Raw genomic sequence first — 25186 nt, 5'->3', positions numbered from 1 at the left:
ACTCTAAGAATAGTCACAGAGGCTGAGACTACAAGTTTCCTTCATAGAATTTACTAAAATCTTCTTTAAAAAATAACAAACAGGATAAAATGTAGTAACTAATTCTGAATTTCAAAATACTTTGAGAAAAAATAAAAACATTATATTTAAGAAGATAATTTCATTAATATAATTCCATCTATTTACTTACTTATGTATCTAGCTGACTACCTTTAAACAGTAAATGTTTGAGACTTATTTTTTAAAAACTGATCATTCATGTATAGTATAACCAAAAAATTAACCAGTATCCAGCATAGATGATAACAGAAGAAAAGCATTCTTTCTGTGGTGTTTAAGATCATTTGGCTAAGTCATCTTAGATGGACAATTCTAAGGTTGCATGAATTCCAACCTCAATAGGCTTCCTCTCCACCCCTGCCCAGTGACATATGCTGTAAGTTGGACAAGAATTTTTTATAGTTCCACAAACATATTAGATATAACATTTCTAAGCTGAATATTAACTATATAATAAATTCCATGTTGCCACGAATAAAAGCTCTTATCTACTGACCATTTGTCATGTACCAGGAATGCTGGAAATGAAAGAAATCCCACCAGTTATTGTAATTCATTTCTGCATTTAAAAAAAGAGGAACTGAGTTATAGAGAGCTCAAGGTAATTTTCCAAGGTCAAATGCACCAGGGTGATGGATTTTTTAGTTCACTGTTATTTCTATTGTATTGGCTGGTTTTGACTGGCCTACCATGAGTCTATGGAGTCTTAGAAGACTCATTTGGTCTTTAGAAAATGATTTGCTGTATGTGTTCCAGGTATCTCACTTCCACCCTAAGTTTATATAAACATATGCCCATTTATATTACTTCAGAATAGAAGACACTGAAGCAGTAGAATCTGACAAAGCACACAAAATGGTTTTTTTTTTAAGATCAAACATATTTTGTATCAATTTCCATATGTATAAGAATATATGTATATACATATTATATGTGTATAAATAATACAATGTAGTGAAGCAGAGAGAAGCTATGTTTTAAAATCTACATTGTTTTTCTCTTCCACACATCATGCTTTTACGTTTTAGATAACCTGTGTTCAAGGAGTGTAAATTTGCTTAAGAATCCATCAAAGTAGAAAGTGATTTGACAAGTAATTTTTTTTCCCATAAAATTATACAGATATGCCCATACATGCACACACAAACATACACACATAGACACATATATAGATGGACTCAAAAGTAAAATGTCTATATAGATGTGTGTATGTTTGTATACACAACCAGACATACACAGATATATAAACACCCATAATCTATATTATTTTTATGATGTAACCTCTATCAACACAGATAACTGTGGAACTATAATTTGTATTTATATTTCCAGACACAAAGTCAAGGTTTAATCCCTACATGCTTCATTGTTTAAAAAAAATAATATGTCTTAAAAGATGTTTGTAGATGTCTTTGAGGACAGCAGCTCTGGTTGGTTTGTGGTTGGTTTACATTTTTAATTTAATCTATTGTCCATAGGCTACTATGTAAATCCCATTATTCAAATGTGTAGATCACTCAGAATTTAAAGATGAATTAATAGTATGGCTCTCTGGGTCTTGGAAAAACACTATTAAGACAACATTCTAAACATTTAAGGGGAAGAATCTTAAAGTCATACCATAGTTTCTTTTTTAATATTTTTCAAAAAGTAACTGACTTCACAAACACCAACTATAACATGATTTAGACAACTGAGAAACAGGCAAGGGTACTTTCAAATGCTAAAAGAAACACATTTATACAAGTACAAAGCAAAACAATGCTGATAAAAATGTTAAACTTTATGAAAAAAATCATTTGCAATTCACATCAAAATAATTTAACATTCTCTATTGTTTTAATAGTACAAGCTGCAACAACAAAAAAAGAACAGATACGCGCACACAATTTTAAAACCAAATCAGTTAAAGTGCAGAAAAAAGTAAATACAAGCACTTGTAGCCCACACAAATCTTTTAGGATTGGCACCATCTTTCTAAAACATCTATATTCTATATAGATTTCTAATTACAACACCACCAGCAGCTGCCATTGAATTCTAGAAATACACACAATATACATAGTATATTTGTTCACATTGGGAAGATCAGTGAAATTCAGCCAACTATTTTATACATACCTCATTCTTCAACAGATAGTAGAGAATCTCCCAGGCCTCAGACCCTCTTGAGAATGAATTTTGATTTATCTTTATGCTTTTCACTGATCTGTATTTTTTCACAGTATAAAATTGTAAATGGTTAACTATAGAGATTCTGCCAGCTCAAGGGTTATTAAGAAGCTGTGGCTAAATGTGAACTCAGATAATACTTTTGAAGTCTCCAAAACATGTACATTTTGCTGGGAGACTAGCATAGGAAGTGTTTTTTGTTTTTTTCTTAAAAAGTGTTAAATTCCTGGTTTGGAAGTCACAGAACTGCAGCAGAGCCATTGTAACAACTCATTCACAGTCAGAAATAGCTCCTAGTCTTCCTGATGGCTTGCTGGGAACAGCAGAAGTTTGGGAAAGACTTTGACTAACAAGGATTAGCACATTCGGGGATTTACTGTTTTTCTTTGCTTCTTTCAAATCTCATATGGTTTTCCTCTGCATCCTCCCTCTCTGTTCCCCACCCCTCACCCAGAGAGATGCTTCTTCCCAATCCACTTAGGGTCTTCTCTGCCCCTACTCCTCTCCCAAAACAGAAGAGTGAGTGGACTGCTTAGATGGTCCATATAACTTGATCAAACTGGGTCTTCTTTCTTTCATCCTGGGACCCAACTGTCCTGTAGGGTCACTTTTCTGAATCTTAGCATTTCACTGTGCTTTCCCCTTCCTTTTGGTCATGCTGGTCCAACTGAATTATCACTGGACACCAGGAACAGACTGTTTTCAAGGAAATTCAATGAAAATAGGTACCCAAATGAATTGCGAAGTTCATATCCTAGCCCTAGAATGAATATTCAGTTCTCCTTGTAGATTTATTACTTGGAACCTGGTATTAAAATTGGCAAAGAGACAGAGCTAGCATCATTCCAAAATAAAAGATCCCAAGAATGCATTACGAATAATATTATGTATTATACAATGTACTGAATGAAATGGCAAAGGGTGCAGAAACACAGAGAAAAATACATATTGTTCTCCTTTAATTGGATAAATTATTTTTCTTATTACAGTGTATCATAATTTCATATAGAATTATCAGATGGAAATTTAATTTTGCACTAAATTTTAATTTCTGATGAATTTTCTCATTACTTACTCCAGTAAGTACACTTACTTTTTAACGAAATACATCACTAAAAATTTAGAAGAGGAATTTGCTCATGGAAGAAGTTTTTAAAACTGTTTTTCTATTGGTCAATACAGAATAAAATGGAAATCAACCAAAGGGTTTAAGAAGCAAATTTAAAATTTAGACAATATTTGGAAAAGTTTCAATGTTTACGAAATCAAGATGGTAATCCCCAGGTGAATGTCACCCTTTTCAAGAGGATTGAGGGCTGTTAATGCTTCAAAATTCAAAATATTTACATTTGTTTTTGAAGTAGAGGCAGACATTTGCTTTCAATGAAACCATAAAGTTTGGCTAAATTCACTCTTTCAAGAGTCTCATTGGAACTGGGTTTCAGGGTGCTCTGATGACGTTATTTTCAAATCTGGCATGGGAAGTTTGATTTTTGAAAATTTATATTTTACTAAATTAATGTGTGCTTTTAATATTTTATACTGGGAGATTTGATTTAAAGATTTAAGAACAGGTATCAGGAAAGTCAAGCAGTATACGTATTATAAATTTTAAAACTGGGGAATGGTAAGTTATGTGAATGGATATATTCCCATTCCTCAATTCCTTTTTTAAAGTAGATATACAATAAAAAATACATGCCAAAATAAGGATATTGAGCTAAAGAAAAAGGTTTCATTTATTTTTCTTTCTGCTAAAAATATACTTCTGCCTCAGCAAATCTTTTTCATAAGGCTATCTTTAGTATAAGGCTAGATCAACTAAACTGTAAATTTATAGGATACCTCCTCCTTTTATTACCATCCTTATTTAAAAATTAAAAACGAAACCAAAACCAAACCAAAACAAACAAACAAACAAACAAACAAAAAGAAACATTTGGCACCTGAGGAGAGCTGTAATGGGAAGAAGAAAGAGATGACAGTGGATGCAGGTCTCGAGCTATGAATACTACCTATATGAGCCTATTAAAGCACATGTATTTCTATTATATCTTTAAATCTCTTTTCTGCAGTATTTAAAAAGTGACAGTATGAAGTGCACAAAATCATATTAATTATTTTAAAAAGGAAATATTAATAATTGCTTTGCCTCTTTTTGGAATGGCTAAGAAAGACTGTGTGGTTTATATTCATTAAGGTTCCTCTGTTTTAGTATTCTGTATTGCTTTGAAAAATCTACATTTGTCATAGTTCATAGCTGCCCTATTTAAGCAGCCGAGAGAAGTTAAAATCACTGCTCACTGGCATAGCTAAATCTCTGCTAAGCCGACTTGACACAGTTTAAAATTTCCAGTGTATTAAGATTGTGTTAACTTTTCGAACAACAGTCCCTTCAATCAAGACGCTGTCTTCAGTGGGTCTATAGACCATTCTTCCAGTGGTGGGACTCGAAAAGAACAGAGGAGCTCTTTGTGCATCAGGTTCTCAAAGAAAAGGAATGAAGAAGCCCAAATGCATATATTAATATTTTAGCTGGCAATGCTAATGGAACAGCATTCGTAAGGAGGAGTGGCCACATTTCATGAAAGAGATAGCCAAGCTGGAGCTCAGGAATTATTATTGTTATTGTTATTATTATTATTATTATAAAGAGAATTTCCAGCTACACAACGTACCCCAGTGAGGGAATTACAAAACAGTATTCCAGAAAATATTTTTTTTGCTACTCCAGTATTGATTGGCAACATGGTGAAATAGTCAAGAAATCTTCCACTGGTTTTCTTGGTTAATGGAGGTGAATTGAAATAACTAGGTGGACTCCTGGATGCAGGCTTCTGGAAGAGGATTTCAAACCAAATCGGAGAGGAATGTCTCTGGTAAAAGTCCTGCACACGTCAGCGCAGCACACATTATCCCGTTGTGTGTTATGCATGGGACACACTCACAACAACGCCTCAGTAAATACTGGGCCCAGGTACTGCTTTTCAAGGTCTTTACAGGACAGAAAAAAGAAAGAAAAAAAAGAGAGAGAGAGAGAAAGAGAAAGGTTGACGTTTTGGTCCCAGATTTTGAGTTTGTTAGAAAATGTACATTCATGTTTGGTGAATCAAAGAATCTTCTGGGAAAAGAATTAAAGTAAACAAAACTTTTTACAGTTGCTTATTAACTATGCTCTTCCCCCTCCATTATGCTGTTTCACGCTCATTGCTTCCCTAGAGCAAAGCACTTGGTATGGAACCGGTTCGACAGACTCCTTGTCAGCCCTCAAAAAGATAAGCAGTGTTTCTTAAAAGCCCGTGTTTTCTAAGGCCACTAGAAGAAAATCTGCCAGAAGATTTGTGGTTGGTGTCTTCGTCGGTTGATGTGAAATAGCACTATTAATCTCATGTTTCCGTTGCGGGTGCACTTGGCATCTTCCACCTCGGGTCTTAACCAGGCGACTATGCTTGTCACTGGGTCTGCGTGAACGCGGGAGGTCTCGGCTCCGTCGGCGGAAGCCAGCGTGGTTTCCGAGGACATTCACAACGACGAGGAGCTCTGAGTGTAATCTCTTATGATCAGTGTGTCATATTTGGGAGACGATGGGATACAGAGGGCCGACTCCGACACCGGCGAGTTGGGGGTGGTACTCCCCGAGTCCACCGAGTCTCTAAAGGGGGACGGCGGGGTGAGAGCCACCAACTCTTCCAGGTCCGGCTTCCCCGCCGCAGCCTCGGGCCCGGCCCCCGCCGGGGGCTCTTCGGCAGCGCCCCCTACCGGCGGGGCCGCCGCCGCCGCCACCGCCGCGGGGGGCGCGCCTCCCGTGACCTCGATGGCTGGCAGCGGCTGGATTTCGGCGAACGTCGTCATGGTCGTGGGCAGCTGGATCTCTTTGGGGATCAGGTAGGACGAGCAGAGCGGGGCGCCCACGCCGGGGGCGGGCGCCGCGGTGGACAGCATCATGGAGTTGAGCTCGCTGATGTTGGCTGTGAAGCGGGTCACCACGCTGCTGATCTGCTCCATGAGCGAGCCCTGCGAGGAGCTGCTGCGCGCCGCGGGCTCCGAGTGCAGCGACGGCACGTCGTCGTCTGTGCGGCTGGCCGAGCCCGCGCGCTGGCTCAGCGTGCTGATGGGCGACGGCGAGCGCGGGCGCGCGGGCGCGGGGAAGTGCTCCTCGGCCTCCGCCACGTCGTACAGCGCCTTGGGGCCGGCGTCGGGGGGCTCCGCCCCCCCGGGGCCGCCGCCCGCACCCCCCGCGACCCCGCCCGCGCCGCCCGCGGCCCCCGCGCCGCCGCCCGCGCCGCCCGCGCCCAGGCCGCGGCTCTCGGTGCTCTTGGGGAAGGGCTTGATGACGGCCGTTTGGTTGGGGTTCTCCTTCTTGTTGATGTGGATGGACAGCCGCTGCCACAGGTGCTGCCCCCGGCTGCTCTTCTCGTTCTGGGCCCACGTGACGGATTTTCCGTTGGAGCTGCGGAGAGAAGGGAGACCAGAGGTAACTCGGAGGTTCCCCAGTGCTGGGTGACGGGACTCGGATTGGGAAGGACTTCTCCTGGTCTTTCAGGAAAGAAGGCTTCAGAGGACACCCCGGGCAGAGGTCTTAAAGAGAGGCCTTCGGTTTATCATTACCTCGAAACTGGGTGGCAGGGGACGGTAGGGAGGATAAAGGATGGAGACTATTGGAGATGTAGCAGCAATTCTGAGCCCGCCCAGGAGTGCAGGGGCTGGTTAGGCCGCAAAGCTAGAAACCAAGCCTTGGCAGTATTGTGGCGGTGTGCAGAAGTGCCTGGTACTGGGCACGAGCTTCTTGAAGTTGGCGGCCTCTGAAAGGAAACGGTAGAACTAGGACCTCAACTCACCAGCCCAGTCATCAGAGGGGAGGAAAAGAGTAGGAGTCAAGGGTTACCAGGAAATAGACAGCGGTTCCAGTTCACTTTTTATCCTGCAAGCCAACTATTGGTGTATTTGACTAGGGGTTTCTTTCGCAACTCCAGACTTTGAACATGGTTTTAGTTAGCCTGGCTTATCTGCTGGAAAATAGAAATTCATTGAACACATACACAAATTTCTAATTAATTAGAGCGTTTCTACTTCACCCCAATTTTCCTCCCAAATTTGTTTTTAGGCTTATAGCTTGAATCACAATTCTATGAGAGAGCATATTGCCTTTGGCACCTCGCATATTGATTTCCAGTTAGGGTCTTGATGCGTGTTTCTGGCTCACTAGACTTCTTAGGACCTTTCCCCCTCTTCCCTTTCTCTTAGCAGTCCATTTTGGTTTCCATCCTGGGGTCTGAAAGCGCCTCTGATGAAGATGGAATTGGTGCCACAGCCTCAGGTCCTGACTGTGTCCTCCTTACCAGTAAATATGACACAACTTCTGAAACCACAGATCCTCTCTCAGGAACCTCACTAGTGGTCAGAGGATGTGGCCAGACCTTCAGGGATGTTCTGTGGAGAGAGTGTGGGGGATATTGGGGATTTCTCATGACAAAGGAATCCAAGATCTCTGTAGGGAGGGGATCTCTTTCTGTCCTAGATGGTGTGACCAAGTGAGAACCTTGAGCAGTCTATGAACAAAAGGCTTTGGCTACCCAGTTTTCTCATCTCAGCCAGGGCTGATGAAACTTAATCATGCCTAACACTCATATAGGGCATTTGTCCGCTATTTGTCCTGGCAGGACCCCAGGAAGATTCTGATGGTCTGGATTGGGTTCCAAGGATCTATGCATTTTGCAGCACTCCATCCCCAAAGTGATGACACTGCAGGTGTTTCCCAAACCGAGAAACTCTAGCAGGAAGCTCTCCTTTCTTTCTGGGTTCCCATTGCTCCCTTGGCCTCCTTGCTGGAGGACTGAACTGCTTTTTTCCAGGAAGGGGTCTGAATTGTATTTGGAGCCCACCTTCCATGGACTGCCAGATCCACTCTGCCTGAGACACCTACTCCTTTGAAAATAGACCCATGTTTCTGCAGCTCCTATGACAGGATGCTTCCTCTTTCCCATCCTGCTTCTCGTTTTTTACATCTGTCCCTTTCCTCTTTGTGGTCTTCCTTTTTCTGCTCTTCCTCTGAAATCTCATTCTATTTAATCTACCCAATATTTTGCAACCTCGTGTCATTCAGAATTCTGGAACGAGATATGTCCTCCTCCTCTGCCTCTCTTCCTGCAAAGGATGGATAAATTCTTTCCAGGTTTGGAGGCTGACGTGCATCTCCAGTAGCAGAATAGGCCCTGCCAACCTAACTTTTCCTTTGCAGATTTGTTTCTACATTTTTGCATTAACCTGACCTGCCACCTTTTATGTTTTTAGTGCATTACTTTCTTCTTCCCAGGTGTCTACTAACTTCTGGAACATGGCACAGAAGAAATGGGCCAGACTATTTATGGGATTTCATTGGGAGGATTGTTGCCAACAATCCCTTTTCTCTCCTACCAGCAGGATAAGAAACAGGTATGTCGGAAAGGACAGTTAATCTTTCAGGTTGCTGAGGCCGCTTTTAATACAAAGCATGGGCTAGAAACTAGAAGCCTAACTGGATTTATCCTACCAAGCTTTACTGTAGAAAGATTCTTGCTTCCGGCATAGAGAGGTTTTGATGGAGCATAACTCTGGCTATTAATGGTGACAGGAATCACATGTAGTGGCGCCTAAAAACATGATGGCACATTGAAAAGACTTTGGATGAATGTGCGAGAAGGAAGCTATTCTACCCAGCCAGTCTGCACAGAGTGCTGACATTGCGGCTGGCCATGCCTTTGCTCGTAGTGTCTATGGTCATATGGGAGAGAGAGCACAAGACAGACAAGTGGACACGAGTGGAAATGGATGCAGGAGACACCAGAGAAATGGAGGCCAAATCTGAGCACTTCCTTTCATTCCTTGGATTATGACAGGGTTTTTTTTTCCCTCCAGAATGGGAAATTTTAATAAGCACTTTTTGGACAAATGGGATTTTCTTAAGCTAACGCGACTATTGCATGGTGTCCTCAAAGTTCAGTAGACAAAGGAACCTAAAATCTGGGTTCTAATCCTGGATCTCCCATCCTGGATGATTGGAAAATAATAGTCTGAAAGCCTTGATCAAAAGCAGAGAGGATGTAATTTAGCAAAGGTGGTTGTGAGGATTCAATGAGACAGACTGTACAAGTGTGAAAGGTTCTTGTAAGGAGAAGGTATCTAAGAGTGTTAGTTTTTTCATTCCATGTGAATCTTGCATTTCAGAAAATCAATGTACTCATGTGGTTTTGAGCTCTGGCTGAGAAACAGGGAATTCAGTGTAAAGTAAAATATTTTATGTGGTAAAGCCATAAGATTTTTTTGGTTGTTCCATCGGGTTTGGTCTGTGGTCTTTTTCCATGCTAAGTTGTCTGCTTAGTGATTGCATCCACTTCACTAAATTCTACAATATTCCACAGTTTACATCTTCCCGAAATGCTCTTTCATGGTGTTCCCTCCTCGATGTCTCTTCCTTGCATTTTGACTAAGCTCTTCCTATTAGGTTTTGTTTGTTTGTTTGTTTTTCAGATTTTACTTTAATTGCTTTTTCTTGAGATGCTTTTCTGACCCTGCCTTGAATGCTTTTCTGACCCTTCTAACCTTGACTAGGTTAGAACTAGGGTTCTTCTTATCCTGCTATAGCCAGGGTACCCAGTGCATGCACTCCATAATATGTTTGAACTAATAATTGAGTGGATATATGCATTTCACTTAAAAAAATCTATACTGATTGTTTTTGTTAGAATTACGTTTTAAAAATAATCCAATATTAAAAAACATTCAATATTTTAAAAAAACCTATTTCTTTTGTTTTATGGATCGATCTACTTTTCATAGAACTTACTGTAATCAGTAGTGCTCAGTGTATGCAAATAAAAGATATTTAATTAATTAAGTACAAAAACACAGATCTTCATTTCTACTATGAAAATCAAAGGATTTGTTCCTTTTTTGGTAATTTATATACATATATGTGTATGTATGTAGGTACATATATATTTGTGTGTGTGTGTGTGTGTATTTGTTTTAGTGAAATTTCTCAGTGATGGAAGTTTATGGAGGCAGTGTTGATAGTAGCCCCAGAATGTGGGTGTATGATCTGGCCCTGAGTGATGGTGGGCAAATCACTTAACACCTTTGTGCCTCTTTGTTCTCTCACATAAAAAGGAAGAAATAAACCTCCCCTTGCTTACCTTACATGATTTCTGGGAGGAATCCAAATGGTAGTACACGTGAGGGTAATTTATAAAGCACAGCACCTCTACAAACTTCACCATCAAATCTTACAACCAGTTGAGATAAAACCATTATTGTTGCTGTTGTTGAGATTTTTTTTTTTTTTTTTTTTTTTTTTTTTGGATCAGGATTATACATTTGCCTTAAGGACCCTGAGGTAAGACAAGAGAAAGCAAACTTTTCCTTACCTGTACATAGCACTTGACCTTCCCCACTGAATATTTTAGGCATAGAGAAAAAGGAGGAGAGAGGAATGGAGAGAGACAGAACAGATGGTTTGCTACATCTGGAAAGGATAGTTTGGCCAAAAAAACCTGTAAAAAGTGTGCTCTTTCCAGGCACCAATTAACCCTTTGCCAAATATAAAACTATGTTTTCTAATGTTCTTTCTACTATACAATTGGTTCTTTTCTGGGAGGGAGAAAAGAACATTTTGATAATGTTATTTGAGGATTGCATTTTTTGTTTTTGTTTACAGTTTGTGTCTGCCAAAATGACACCAGCTACCCTTATTCTCAGAAGTTTATTCTTCCTTTTTCTATTCCATGCATGACACATAAATAATTTATTCACTTCAAGCAGGCTCTGAATGCCAGCTCAATGACCTCTCCCAGTTTCTCTATTCATCTGCCAAAACCTGTAGGAATTAGCATTCTGCCATGGCAAACCATCATTAGGAGGCAAATGTTAATAAAGAGAGTTTGACCATTCAAAAGTCTATGGAATTTAGAATTTTTGTGTTTATTTTAAATGGCTGTTGAATTAAAAAAAAAAAATTAAAAATGACTGTTGAATGGCCGGTGTGGTTCTTTCCTGAAAATTGGTTAGGGTTTTATTAAGGCCATAGAAACAATTAAAATCCTCAGAACACTTCACTGAATGAAAAAAACTATGCCTTTATCCTCTTTTGTTACATGGTTTAGTAGTACCTTCATGAGTTGTACAGATTTAGGGTATCAGAATAATCAAATATATCCGTTGAAAATTAGCACATTCTTTTCATGAAAAAATTATCTTCATTACTACACCTCTCTTCTTTATGATTTTGAGTTTAGAAGTAGCCAGGAGAGAGGAATAGTAAGATTATGAGCTTCCTAATACATAAAATATATATATTTTAAAGGTTTTATTTATCCATTTGACAGAGAGAGAGAGAGAGAGACAGAGCACAAGCAGGGGGAACAGAGGCAGAGGTAAAAGCAGACCCGCTGAGCAGGGAGCTACTGCGGGGCTCAGTCCCAGGACCTTTGAGATCATGACCCGAGCTGAAGGCAGACTCTCAATGACTGAGCCACCCAGGCGCCCCTACAAAAAAATACTTTAAAAAAATTTTAAAAATCTCGTAATGTCATTAGCAAATATGTCTTTGGAATGACTACAGAAAATACTAGGCCAGTAAAAGAATTTCATGAATTAAGAATATTATAAGCAGAAAATTTCCAATTGCAGTTCCATTTTTCTGCACATTTCATAGTTTGTTTTGAATTACAAAGTATGGAAATACATTTTTAAAAAGATAATGAGGAATTTGATATTGTTCACATTCAGACACTCTAAATTAGGTGGAATACTTTCTTTCTGAGCCTTGCCTAAAATCTGACATCTTGATTTTGACAATTACACTGAGAAATACACCATATATAAGAAAATGGCAGAATCATCCATATAAATTTCCCCAGTTACACCATAAATGGATGTAAATAGCTATCTTGCTGAAACAAGTTAAATGGCTGTGATGATGTATGCATTAGAAACACACGTATAGACAAAGACACTTGAGTAAATGGAAATGAATTACCTCCAGTGACACAATAATTGGAAGCACTATCACCTTATATTTGCATCGTGCTTTATAAAGTACTTTAGGAAAACTGATTGTCAGAGTTAGATAGGATCCATGTTTTGGTCCTTCTTTCAAAAATAAAACTGAGGCTCTGTGAGATAGGCGATTTGCCCAAAGTTAAGCAGTGAGAAAATGACAACGTGGAACCAATACCATCTCATGATTTCCAATTCACTTTTCATGAAAGTACACCACCCATATTTGTTTTTTGAAGTAAGCTGTCCTTATTTCAAGCCCTCAGATGTTACCTGGTGATGATAGGCATTTTTAAGTCGATAAGTTAGTCATTTGATTTATGTTCTCTATTACCATATGTCTTCGTTCTTCTTAATCATATACTTTGAAGTCTCAAGAAAGCACCTTATATCACTCTTTGGTTGTTAACTCAAATAGCATAGGTTGACCCGGGCACTTACACTTGGCAAGGATAATACTGGATGCCTCGATGATGAAGGCACTTTATACTACCATATAAATAAAGAGCATGGAGCAATTTTTAGCCCCTCTTTTTCCCTCCATGCTATGATCTAGTTGTCTTATGTGTAGCACACTTATCTTCTCTCTTGTTTTGGAATGCCACTGAATGAGAATGGTGTAATGTCAAGGATAACTATTTTGCAAATTTTGACATTTCAACTGATATTGGTAACAAGTGATATGTGATACCTCGGCAAATGATTGTGATTGATCAGTATGTTTTGGTACTGTGGTGGAGAGCTGCTGACATGAGACTTCCCTCAAAACAGGCAAGAGAGAAGATGCACGTAGAAAGCTAGGAATATGAGTTATTCCTAGTATTTTGATAGAAAGAGGTTGTTTATCTTTTCCCTAGGTCCTTGAAAGAAGGAAGCAGATGGACAGTTGGAAGGGTGCTGAGGACAAGGAGAATGAGAGATTGTGGAGCATGGGAGCAAGTAGTTCATTGGGTAACTGTAGAGTACAGATCACAAGGGATTCAAAACTTCACAAGAGGAAGAGATCATTTCTAGCAGGAGGGAAGTGGCCAGGGAATGATGCTTGCCTCAGGAGACAGATTGTATCTACACCTGGAAAAATTAGTAGATTATGGCAAAATCCAAAAAGAGCAGTAGGCATTACCCTCTAGGAAAGACAGCAGTGACATAAGTTCAGGAATCCACAAAGGATATTCTAAGATAAGCAGTAGTCCTATATGGGGATGGATAAAGCATCAGCAGGTTAAGAGTTTGGACTTTCTTGTTTACTATAAAAATGTCTTGGGGCACCTGGGTGGCTCAGTGTGTTAAGCCTCTGCCTTTGGCTCAGGTCATGATCCCAGGGTTCTGGGATCAAGCCCTGCATCGGGCTCTTTGCTCAGCAGGGCAGCCCTCTGCCTGCCTCTCTCCCTATTTGTGATCTCTCTCTCTCTCTCTGTCAAATATATAAATGAAATCTTAAAAAAAAAAAAATGCCTTGTGGCCACCCATGACCTACAAGGATCTTCTTTCTTTTCCTTTCTTTTGCTATTTTAATAACTCATTAATAATTAACCTCGGACTTCTTATCAGTATAGAGAGGTGGTCTAATATATTTAACCAGAGAGATATGGTCTAATTATTAGATACATATGTAATCTACATAATCAATAAATGAATGAATATATAACGAAATACTCATGGGTTCTTTTCTGTGTTATTCTTTAACTGTAAGAATTCTTTTGTGTTATTTAATCTTTTAGGCATTCCATATTTCTGGAGCTCCACAAAAACAATTAAATATAGGAAGCCTGCCAAAATCTGCTTTAAAACCTCACTGCAGATTCATCCATTGACCTTATTCCTTGTCTGCTCCAGTCCTGGTCGTACTTCAGGAATATGTTAAGGCCTAATTAATATCTGTTAAGTTAATTAGTCCTTCAGGCAATAAGGAACCAAGAAGATTGAAACAAGAAAAAGAGTGGTGTCTAGGGTAGATTTAAGAAGCTGTTATCATAGTGCAGGGACACGGTGTTAAGATGATAACAGGTGTGGAAAAAAATGAGGACGGAAAGGAATATACCGATCTGAAAACTATTGTGAAAGAAACGACATTTGTCCTTGCCTATTGGTATCAGAGGAATGCAGAGAAAAGGTTGCTCACTGGGGAAAGAAATTTCAAGGAAGGATTTGCAAATAAAGTGGAGATTAACGAGGCCTTAAAGGCTGGGGAATGTTAAAATAACACGTATAAACAAAATTCAATTAATATGTGTGTTGCATATATGGCAAAACAGCTAATGCCACATGTTCAATCCCAGGAAACCCTTCCAACAAGGGTGGAGTGGATTTTTGCCTCCCTTTTTAGTAGCTGGGAATGAGCTACTGGCTGCCTGCTTCTATGATAATTCCCTCAGAGATCATCTCTTACTAGGCATTTAGTTCCTAATAAAAATCCTTGTGGAACGAGAACCACTTGGCTCTATTTTAACTAGGCTTGGGTTCAACAGGATGCTTTTTCAACAGATCACAATCCATGGGGGGGGGGGGGTTATATAATTTCTAGACTTTAGTTGAGGTGCTTCAACTAAGATTAGAGGATTTTTTTAATCCAAACCGGAAATTATTTTCTTCCAGCAATTACCATAAAGCCCAGATTACAATTTCATAAAGAGGGAGCATTAGAAGACATGGCTGTTTTGCACCCCTTGGCTGATACCACCGAGACGCCTTGGTGGAGGAATCCAGCTTGATTGAAAGCTTGAATAAAACATGGGATTGGGGGATGCCTGGGTGGCTCAGTTGGTTAAGCAGCTGCCTTCGGCTCAGGTCATGATCCCAGCGTCCTGGGATCGAGTCCCACGTCGGGCTCCTTGCTCAGCAGGGAGCCTGCTTCTCCCTCTGCCTCTGCCTGCCTTTCTGTCTGCCTGTGCTCTCTCCCCCCCCCCCTCTGATAAATAAATAAAATCTTAAAAAAAACAAAAACAAAAAACAAAAAAAACATGGGATTGGGATTGGTGACTAAGAAGAGGAGAATCCTGGGAGGATAATAGCTCTCCTTGGAATAGAACTTTTACATCTCACAAGGTGTTTCCATCTGTTTTATTATATTTGACCTTCACGACAGCTGTCTAACATAGCACTTATTGCATGGTATTTTTAACCACTTATTTACAAATCTGCTTCTGCACGAAGCCTTGAACACTCTAAGGGCAATGACTATGTGCACTTCCTATGCTTGGTTTGGTGCCTGATGCAGGGGAGTGGGCTGGGAGTATTAGGGAAAGGAAGCAAATTCATATTTGCCTTGAAGGCCTCATATAAATATATTATTAGGGATGCCTACGAGGCTTGGTTAAGCAGCTGCCTTTGGCTCAGGCCATGATCTCAGGGTCCTGGGATCCAGTCCGCATTGGGTTCCCTGCTCAGTGGGGAGTCTGCTTTCCCTCCCCCTGCTCCTGCTCTCTCTCTTGCTCTCAAATAAATAAATAAAATCTTTAAAAAATAAACATATTATTATTAATCTGCACTAGATGCAAAATCTGAGGCTTATAGAACCTGTGCCCAAGTCAAATGAAGGCAAAACACTGCCTCAAATCGGACCTCAAATCCAGAATCATTGTCAACATGTGGTATTGTCTGTGTGCTAAGGACACACAAAAACCAAAGGGCTAACAAGACACATCCGAATGGAGCATCCAGGGAAATAATAACACCCAAGTTTGTATCCATAAAATGATCTGATGATAAATGCCAAAGCTCTCTATTAACATTGACCTGAACATTGTAGAGATGAATACTGAGGGAGTGGAGAATAAGACATTTGTCCCAGGATTGTGATAATAGTTGCTGAAGAAATGATTTCTGCTTAGAAAAAAGATTCCTTATGCCTTAAGTGGTGAAGTAACATTTTTAAGAATAAATAATTCTTATGTTAAGGAATCCATTCAAAATGATTCATGAAACATAGGATTAGCTGAAATAGTGATTCAAGTTTCCAGAGCACTTAGCTCTGCTGAATAGTTTGTCCTTATTTTGGTATTATCCACCTACCGGGAATATGGTGACAAGATTAGGTGGACATTGCAAGATTTTTTCAGTATTTTGTGGCAGGAATAAAAGTTAAGTATGCCTCTAGTATTGACTTCTTCCTCTAGAGTTCAAGAATTTGAACTGATAACTCCCAAGATTGTTCCCTTTGTGGCCTTTGTTCTATGAGATAGTTCTGGTTCCCCTTCCTCCCTTTTATAAGAAATTATAAGCTATTGGATCTTTTGTCTCTCTATATATACATAAATACTTATATTTGTATATAACTACTAAATTATCATATGTATGTATTTCATGGCAAGGACAGCAGCCTTACAAAAGATTTTGAGCAGCTTCTTCTTTTTTTTTTTTTTTGGCCAACAAAAGGATGCTAGACAAGAAGAGGACTGAGGGAAACTGAGAGCAGAGAGCCAGGGAACCCAAGCGGTCCTGTTACTAAGTCATACTATGCCACATATGTATTACGTATATATTATACCACGCTGAAAGAAGAAGTAGAATATACTCACAGCAATTAGTGATTCTTCTGGAAAAATAAGCAAAGGAAATTAAGAATCTGGTTTATATTCTTTTATATTTGTGGCATTTACTGAAGCTAATCATTTCTAGTCTGATCACAAGACATTAGCTGAACTCAGTTTTTGTCAGACTTCCAAAATACTTCCCTAAGAAATTCTTATAATAAGATTCCAGGAAATTATTATAAGTTACTCAAAAATCTATAACTTTGTTCCTTTACTTAAAAAAAAAATTTTTTTTATTTGAGAGAGAGTGAGAGAGAGAGAAAGAATGAGTAGGGGAGGAGCAGAGGCAGAGGGAGAAGCAGACTCCCACTGAGCAGGGAGCCCGATGCGGGGTTCTGGGATCCCGGGGTTCTGGGATCCCAGGTCTCTGGGATCAGGATCTGAGCCAAAGGCAGATCTTAACCAACTGAGACACCGAGGCACCCTGTTCCTTTTTTTTTTTTTTTTTTTTTTTCCTGTTTGATATGCTTTTATAAAACTGGTTGGCAAACTATATAGAAAGTGAGAATGACCATAGGTTGTTCATGAATAAATGGCTCTATGGTCAGATAAGTTAAGTAGATTTAAACTGCTTTCTGTGGAGCTTCTCAAGTCCGTCTGTCTGTCTGCCTGCCTTCCTAACTTCCTTCCAGAGAGTGCTCACTGATTTCCCTGGAGGTGGTGATGAGGAAGAGGGAGAAACAGAATCTTAAGCAGGCTCCATGCCCAGCCATCCCAAGTTCCCCTCGAGTCTTTGTTTTGTAAGGATTTACTGAAAATCTCCAAGAAGAGCATAGAGCATGTAAAGTTGGCTATGCTAATTTGATCCATAATGTCCACTTCTGCCTTTTCTTCTCTCTTGCTCATCTAACATTCTTTGAATATATTTTGTGACATTTTCTTCCAAGGATTCTAAAAACCTGAACTAGAAACATGTTGCTTTCTTCCTCCCTTATTCAAATCTGGGCCTTATTATTTGGATGATAGATATAACTATACCTTAAAATAGCCGATTGCTCCTGCAGTTTCCATCAGAATGAATTTTATACCTTTATTAAGATTGTCAGGAGCACATGGATGGCGCAGTCGATTACGCATCCATTGTTGTGATCTCAGGGTCATGAGATTGAGCCCCATGTCAGGTTCTACCCTCAGCATGGAGTCTGCTTGAGACTCTGTCTCCCCCCTCCCTCTGCCCCTCCTCTCCATGCAATCTCTCTCAAATAAACACATAAATCTTTTTAAAAAATAAAAGAAAAAGACTCTCAGTTCTTTAGGGTGGAGATTATCCCATATTTTCTGGAACACCCCATGGTCCCTAAAACAGGGCAGCCTACACACAGAAAGGTTCTCCTTGCCCTCTTATTGACTGATTTACTGAATCTACAGTCCCAGAGCACTTTTGGATACTGAGAGTAGAATATTGAACAGGACATGTTTTTGTCTTCAAAAACTTCAAGCTTAGTAGGAAGAGATAGGTGATGAGATAATATGGCAGTATTGGAGGTAACTCAAAATACTTTAGAACTATGAGTTTGGACAGATGTAAAGTAGAATGTAAGAATTTTGGAAAGGTTTCAAAGAGGAATTGACATTAGATTTGGATTTTGAAAACTGAGTAAGAGTTTGCCAACTAGAATAGGAATAGGGGTTGGAAAAGATGGATTAAAGAAGCAAGGAGGGGCAATTCAGGGGGAGACGCAGCATGTGTTAGGGAGTGAAATTGTAGGAAGGAGTCAGCTTTGTTTGGAGAATTGTAAGAAATTTGGGGTTTTGGAGAAGAGAACATATGTGACAAAACATGAATAAAAGGTCAAAGAGTTAGAATAGGGTTAGTGTGTGAAGTTCCTTGTATTCTGAGTGTGTGGGTTTGGATTTTATCGCAGGTGACAGAGATCATAGTGGTTAGAGCATGAACTCCAGAATCACCCTGAGTTCGGCTCCAGTGTGGACTTTATTGTTTACATTTTTAAAGATGAAGTACAAGACCATATAGGTAAGACACTTAAAGCCAGTTGTCTGGTGTATCTAAACACTAGGGAGAACCATGGGAGAATATGAATTTTAAGGCAGAGAAATTATATCATTGAATTAATTTCATTGATACTACTAGATTTTGTTCTACATACTTTTCCAGAATTGGCTGTTGAGAAAACAAGGGTGATGGTAGGTGGAGAATGGTAGAAAATACCCCATAAAAGGACTTTATAAGATGAGTAGACTTGGGGAACAGTAATGCTAAATAGAATCTATTGAATGCCTGCTAAGTGCTTTGCTTGCATAATCTCATTTAGTTCTCACAGCACCATATAGGAAGGGAAGTGCTCTATTATTATCTTCATTTTACAGACAATGGAGATTAAAGAGGTAAAATGGTGCTTCAAGGTCACACTGGCTAGTGCTAGAATCAGGTTTTAAAGTCTTTGACCTCAGAATTTTCACTAAATCACTCTATTATTTAATATCCCTGAGACTCATTTTCCTCATCTGTACCATGGAAAGATCATTGTTGGGAGAATTTAGTGCATAACCAATGGGAAGGGACTGCTGCAGTGTTTGAGGCATAGTAATTTCAGCAAGGGTAATAAGTAATTATTTTTACTTGCTTTAGAATATCTCTAAATGAAAGTTAGAACATTAATCTGAAACTGACTCTGGGGAGGAGTGAAGAGAAGACTACTGCAGCAGTCCTATCACTATGAAACTAGCTAGCTTCATACTAGAAAGATAGATCATTTCTCTCTGTGGCTCTGAATTTTATATAACTGTGTGTAGTCCTTTCTGAACACTCAGTTCAGGTGACTATTATTTAGTTTATATTACTCTTAATACTGTTTGCACTGGCTTAAGCTGTAGTTTTTTGATATCAAATGAGGAGTTAATTGGACACATAAATTTTCCTTTGGGATAGGGTTTCTCTTCCATTGCAATTATCTGTGTTTTTTTGTTTGTTTGTTTGTTTTTGTTTTTGTTTTTGACTCTGTTCTCCTGTGGACTATGGATTTTCAAGGACATCAGTCAAGTTATTTTTACCCATTTATCTCTAGAGTCTTGTAAGTGCTTAGCTCGTGGTAGTTGCTTAATAAAATGAGTGTTACATGAAGGAAGAAATAATTGAATCAATGAAAAGCAAAACAGTGTTAACACAGACATCACATTTTAGGATTGCTTTTCAAATCTGAGTTCCTCATGACTATGACGTCACCATTACCAGATTCTCTGAAGGCTCTATGAAACATTTATACCCATTAAAATTAAATGCTACACCTACTAGGTGAAAATCAGTTACTCAAGTGGATTAATACCTTACGTAACTGATATCATGACATTGCAACAGTAAAAATAACCACGTACCACCCTCCTTCCTTCAAGCACTGCAGGGGAACTATCGATCTATCTATTTCATTTGATTACAGAGCCCTTTTCCAAAGAGAGACAGGGAGGCTCAGAATGTTTTTGCCTCTCTTTCATGGGGTATGACATAAGCACTTCAGAATGCAGACTCCAGTGAGGACTCGGATGGAATGGCCGTGCTGAGACAGGAGATAATAACATTCATTGTTGAGGTTTTAGCCATCTCAGAGGTGGACCATCTTGGTATAAACTCACACGATAATAGGGTTTAGAGAATTTCCGGTTCTTAGAGCACCTCCCTGTTTAGGACTGTCTTTCACTTCTCCTGGCATCAGGAGGTCTCTGCTCTGAAACACATTTAGACTGTCCACTGTGGGAATATGAAAAGATGACAAGTTATGCTAGAATCTGACAGAAGGGAAAAAATTTGCATAAAAGGAAAACAACAACATAATATTTCAGGAAGCTAGAGTGTTAGGGATACATATAATGTTCTTATTCCTTTCCAAATGTTGGGGTAGAGGGAAAAGGGAGAAGTGAGGGAGTGTCTCTAAGGCCCTGTCATCATTTCAGGTGAGATGATAGTGTTCAGCTCTAGGGCAGCATGCCCCAGAAAACTGCCTCCCCTGCCAGGTAACTTGGCTCTGGAAGAATCACCCCTGGCATGAATTCACTAGGTCCTGTCCTTTGCATAGTTTCAGCATAGAAAACATAGGCAAATGAGATGTACGTCAACACTCCAGGTTTTCTGCTGCTGTTTGAGCTTCCTTTCGCCCCTCCCTGGGATGGATTATTTGCTTAAGGCTATAGAACCAGCCCAGATGTTTGCAGAGTAAATATGCTTGACTCTGACTCTAGGAAGCAATGAGGGGGAGGGCAGTGGGAGCTCATAAGAAGGAGGGCATCCACAGCTGATGTCAAAAGTATCTGTAAAAGCAAAGTAGTGATCCTTTCCCCAGCCCCTCTGTTCAATTCCAGAGGAAGCACACTGGAAATAACTACTGAGCCGTCTTATTTCGAAATGGTTTACATTGCCGTTGTCTCCTCTCATATCTTTTCTCTTAATATTCATTTCAACTTATTTCTCCTGGATAAATGTCATTGCGTATGTATGTGTGCATATTTATATAAACAAATACGAAGACTGGAAAAAAAGATTTGACAGTCTTAGACATTTTGGCTTCTCCTTTCATGTGTCTCTAGGCATTTTCTCCTCCTAATGGAAAGCTCTCTTTACAACACTGAAGGACTTGATTTCCCTCCCGAGTACTTTCACTCTCTTCTATCTTGTTTTATTTAATACTAAGTAAATGGGAAGGAAGAAAAAGTAGGACAGGAAGACCATTTGTTTCCAGTGAATTACATTTATCCATGGGGCTGAGGTGGTCATTCCAAGAGAACTATCCTTAATAGGGCATGCAGTAGTCCCCTGGGCTTCACCTGGATGTATCAGTGTAATAAGCCTTGTCATTACCTTGGCTATATCCAAACTAGTGAGGGAACAAAAGCTAACTATTATTTTGCTGTTGTAGAGAAACTTGAACTATTCCCAGTATTGATACATTGAATTGCTCTTTCTGAAGATTTGGACCTGACCCAAAGAATCTGGTCTCATTAACCTAGAGTCCCCTTACACTCTGTGTCCCACTTTCTCTTTACCCATACTCAGTCAGGACAGCCTTGAGCAAATGTAATCCATCGCTGGGCTGCTTGGACCGGAGATTTCTAAACATTGACTAAACACTGCCAAGACCAATGCATGACACAATGGAGACCTAATGTTTACTATGAATAGCTCCATGTCATCTCCTAGAGGAATGGATTACTCCACCATATCGATTTATAGGTATAAATTGGAATGACCTAGGACAGTTGCTGCAGTACAGATTTTGTCTCAGTGTATTTGATAGGCAGCCAAGTTTGGGAAGTCCAGTCCTAGATAACTGCTTCAAATCAGAAGTCACTCTGGACAGGGCCCCTGTATTCATTTAATACAGTCATTTCACCTTGTCCAGCCAACTCCAGTGCTGTCTGACTGATTTTCAAGAACAGGAATTATAGCACTTTGTCATATCTGAAGGAAAGGAAACTAGAAGGCCCAATAGCGGTCTGTTGAGTTACTCCCACAAAATGATCCACTGAGGCTTATCTTCCAGACACACTGAGATCCAAAGATGGCTATATAAAGCGATCATGGGCATAAGGACACCAGATACACTAACGCATACATGCATATATATATATATGTCTACACAGGTACACATGTTCTCAATGCCTTGTCCCCGGGAGCCATGGATGAAGCTGGCCAACCTCTCTGCCAGGGTTGCTATAAAAGATTGGCCAGACTATACACTACACAGTTCTAGGTACCATTTTCATAGACTGCAACATGAATTCCACTGCCCCCCTCCAGAAGTTGTGCAATGTGGTGGTCCTTGGAGAAAGACATTATTTTGAAAACCAGAAGGAGGCTACTACAGAGGAAGCAAATACAATATTTGGGGTGAAAGTTCAACAGGGCTCCACAGGATCTTCTTCTTGCTGGGGAGCTGGATCCCAAGCTCTGATCTCCGCACACGCACACACACATGTACATGCTGTACTTCCTGAACTTCCCCTTTCCTTTTTCACCCAGGCTGACTTTCAGGAGCTTCCCTTCCACATCTTTGTACCACCGATGGATGGGGAAATGCCACAACAAAGTAGAAGTGGAGAGTTAGTTCATGGTGAGTGATTCCCCAGCTCAAGACTCCTCCGAGATTCTGGAACTGTTTGATGCCAATCTTGACAGTATTTATCTCCAGAGCCCTTTTCTTGAAACGCGGTCCCATGCAATAAAGCACGTTCACTTCATGCAACACAGCTAAGTTGATGCTTATAGTTCTAAATAACCCAGTTGACTGGGCACAGCTCAGTTGGGAGTGCCTGGTAGGAAGGGACATGCACAGCGCAGCGACAGGGGGTGTTGGCCACCAGACACAGAGAAAAAAAGGAGCTGCAAAGCTATGGTAGCTAGAGGAGGACTAGCTTTCCTGATTTCAGTTCATGAAGAGCCTCTTGCCTCTACAGCTCACTAGTTTGGCACAGCATTTGCCCTTGGCTGTAAGATGATGTTATACTGAAACAAAGAATAATACCCAGGTTTGTCTGGGATCAGGGCTGGAATCTTCCTTCATTACAGTCCTTCCCTCAGAACTAGTCCTAGGCTTTTACATTTGTTTTACTGATTGGTCAGTCCCAAAAAGTGAATTTCCTCCAATCTCTTCCACTTTGCAAACTCCAGAAGCATTTGACCAATAAGCTAAACTCCATGGGAGAACCAAGTGTGAGCTAAGGCTTCAGACATGCAAAGCACATGACCCTGGGAAACAGCAGCATCTGGGACAGGAGGCTCCCATCACTTCACATAAGGATGGCATGGGTTTTGCAAATCAAACACACACAGAAAACCAGTGGTGGCCCTGGTTGGACACACTGCATGGGGTACACAGTGGAGCGATGACCTAGACCAGGGAGCCACCTGTTCCTCTAGCTTGCGGACATTGAGTTCACACCACCTCAGGCCACTCACGGTTTGCTTACCTGCTCATTGTTGCTCTCCCACCATTCCCCACACTCCCTTTGGGGGTGAAACACTCTATTTCCGACTTGTGCTGGGCCAGTCTCCTGTCTTTGTACCTGGTGAGCATGAACAAGGACAGGAGCAAACAGAAAGATATGATTGTGTGCTTAACTGGCCAGGCTGAGGAAGGGCGGTGGCTGCAGAGGACGTTCCCATGGTAAAGCGGGCTTCTGCTCTTCCCTGCAGTGGCTGACCTGTAACACGCGTTAGATGCTTGTGATGGCATGTGGATCACGTCGGGCATGATTTGGTTATGCTTTTAAACCACACATGATCTGCTCTTCTATATGGCCTATTAATCTAGGATTTCATCACATTTAACCGTCAATGGTAAAAGGAAGGCAGTTCCTAACCTCTACGGAAAAGAATGATATCAATAAATTAGAATTCATTTAGTGTTTACCGTGCGCCGGACATGGTGTTAGGATTTTACCTAAATTTAATCCTGGCGACAACCCGTGGCAGAGGCTCTGTTATGATTATATCCATTTTACTGAGAAAAAGAAACCGAAGATTGCGAGGATTAAGTAGATTGATCAAGGATTTTGAACACAGGGAATCCCAGTTTAGAACTCACAATTTTAGTCATTGTAATGTGCTGCCTTCCTTTGTGTGTGTGTGTGTGTGTTTCCAAATCGTTCTTTTCATTAAATTCTATTAGAGATTGGTAGTGATGCCGAAAGAGAAGAGAGGCTTCTTGGATATAAGAGGTTCATATGCCATTAAGCTGAGCAGTCAGTATTGGGCTGCCTGCATTGTGGAGGATAGCTCAAACAGCTTTTGTATCAGAACTGGCAATTCACCACACCTGGAAGGTACCAGATGATTTGTCCAAGATAAGTTATAAGAGTCCCAACATTAGTCTGCTCCATGGTGAATCAAGACGAGCCTTTACATCTGAATGACCATTTTCAGAGCCAACATGCTTTCACAGAAATCATCTTTTTTTAAATCCATCAACTTATGCCTGTGGGTAACTAAAGACAGTGTTGCTCATTTGCCAGATGAGGACCCTGAGACTTAATTTAACTGACTTGACCAAAGTCATAAGCCTCACTAGTAAAGAATAACTGTTATAACGTAGAGCATGCAAGGCTCAAGACTCTTTTTTGTTTTTGTTTTTTAATGATTTCATTTATTTATTTTGGGGAGAGAGAGAGAATGAGAGAGAGAGAGCATGAGAGGAGAGAGGTCAGTGGGAGAAGCAGACTCCCTGCTGAGCAGGGAGCTTGATTCGGGGCTCTATCCCAGGACTTCAGGATCACGACCTGAGCTGAAGGCAGTCACTCAACCAACTGAGCCAGCCAGGTGCCCTAGACCCAAGATTGCTAAAGTTTCTTTCCTTTTTCCCTTCTAAAACTGGAACCTGAGATGATGCCATTTCCTCCATGCCCCTGGTGTTCAATAGGCAGGGATATAGGAACTTGGTATTAAA

General features: G+C 40.3%; 1 protein-coding gene across 3 annotated transcripts in view; it reads right to left on the bottom strand.

Moving 5' to 3' along the window:
- Nucleotides 1–903: 903 nt before the first annotated feature.
- GRM5 (glutamate metabotropic receptor 5) overlaps nt 904–25186 on the bottom strand; it is a 536398-nt gene continuing 512115 nt past the window's right edge. For 2 of the 3 annotated variants that reach the window (XM_059186935.1, XM_059186945.1), the window contains exons 9-10: nt 23712–23807; nt 904–6682 (exon numbers count right to left, since the gene is read on the bottom strand). In XM_059186935.1, coding sequence (XP_059042918.1) covers nt 5755–6682; nt 23712–23807 — 1024 coding nt within the window. In that variant the 3' untranslated portion in view covers nt 904–5754. The remainder of the gene's footprint in view (nt 6683–23711; nt 23808–25186) is intronic. The other variant, XM_059186956.1, reaches the window with a different exon arrangement.

The sequence above is a fragment of the Mustela lutreola genome, chromosome 1 (genome assembly GCF_030435805.1).
Source record: "Mustela lutreola isolate mMusLut2 chromosome 1, mMusLut2.pri, whole genome shotgun sequence".
Classification (NCBI taxonomy): domain Eukaryota; kingdom Metazoa; phylum Chordata; class Mammalia; order Carnivora; family Mustelidae; genus Mustela; species Mustela lutreola.
The sequence above is the reverse complement of the archived record's forward strand: the minus strand, read 5'-3'. Positions and strand labels throughout refer to the sequence as shown.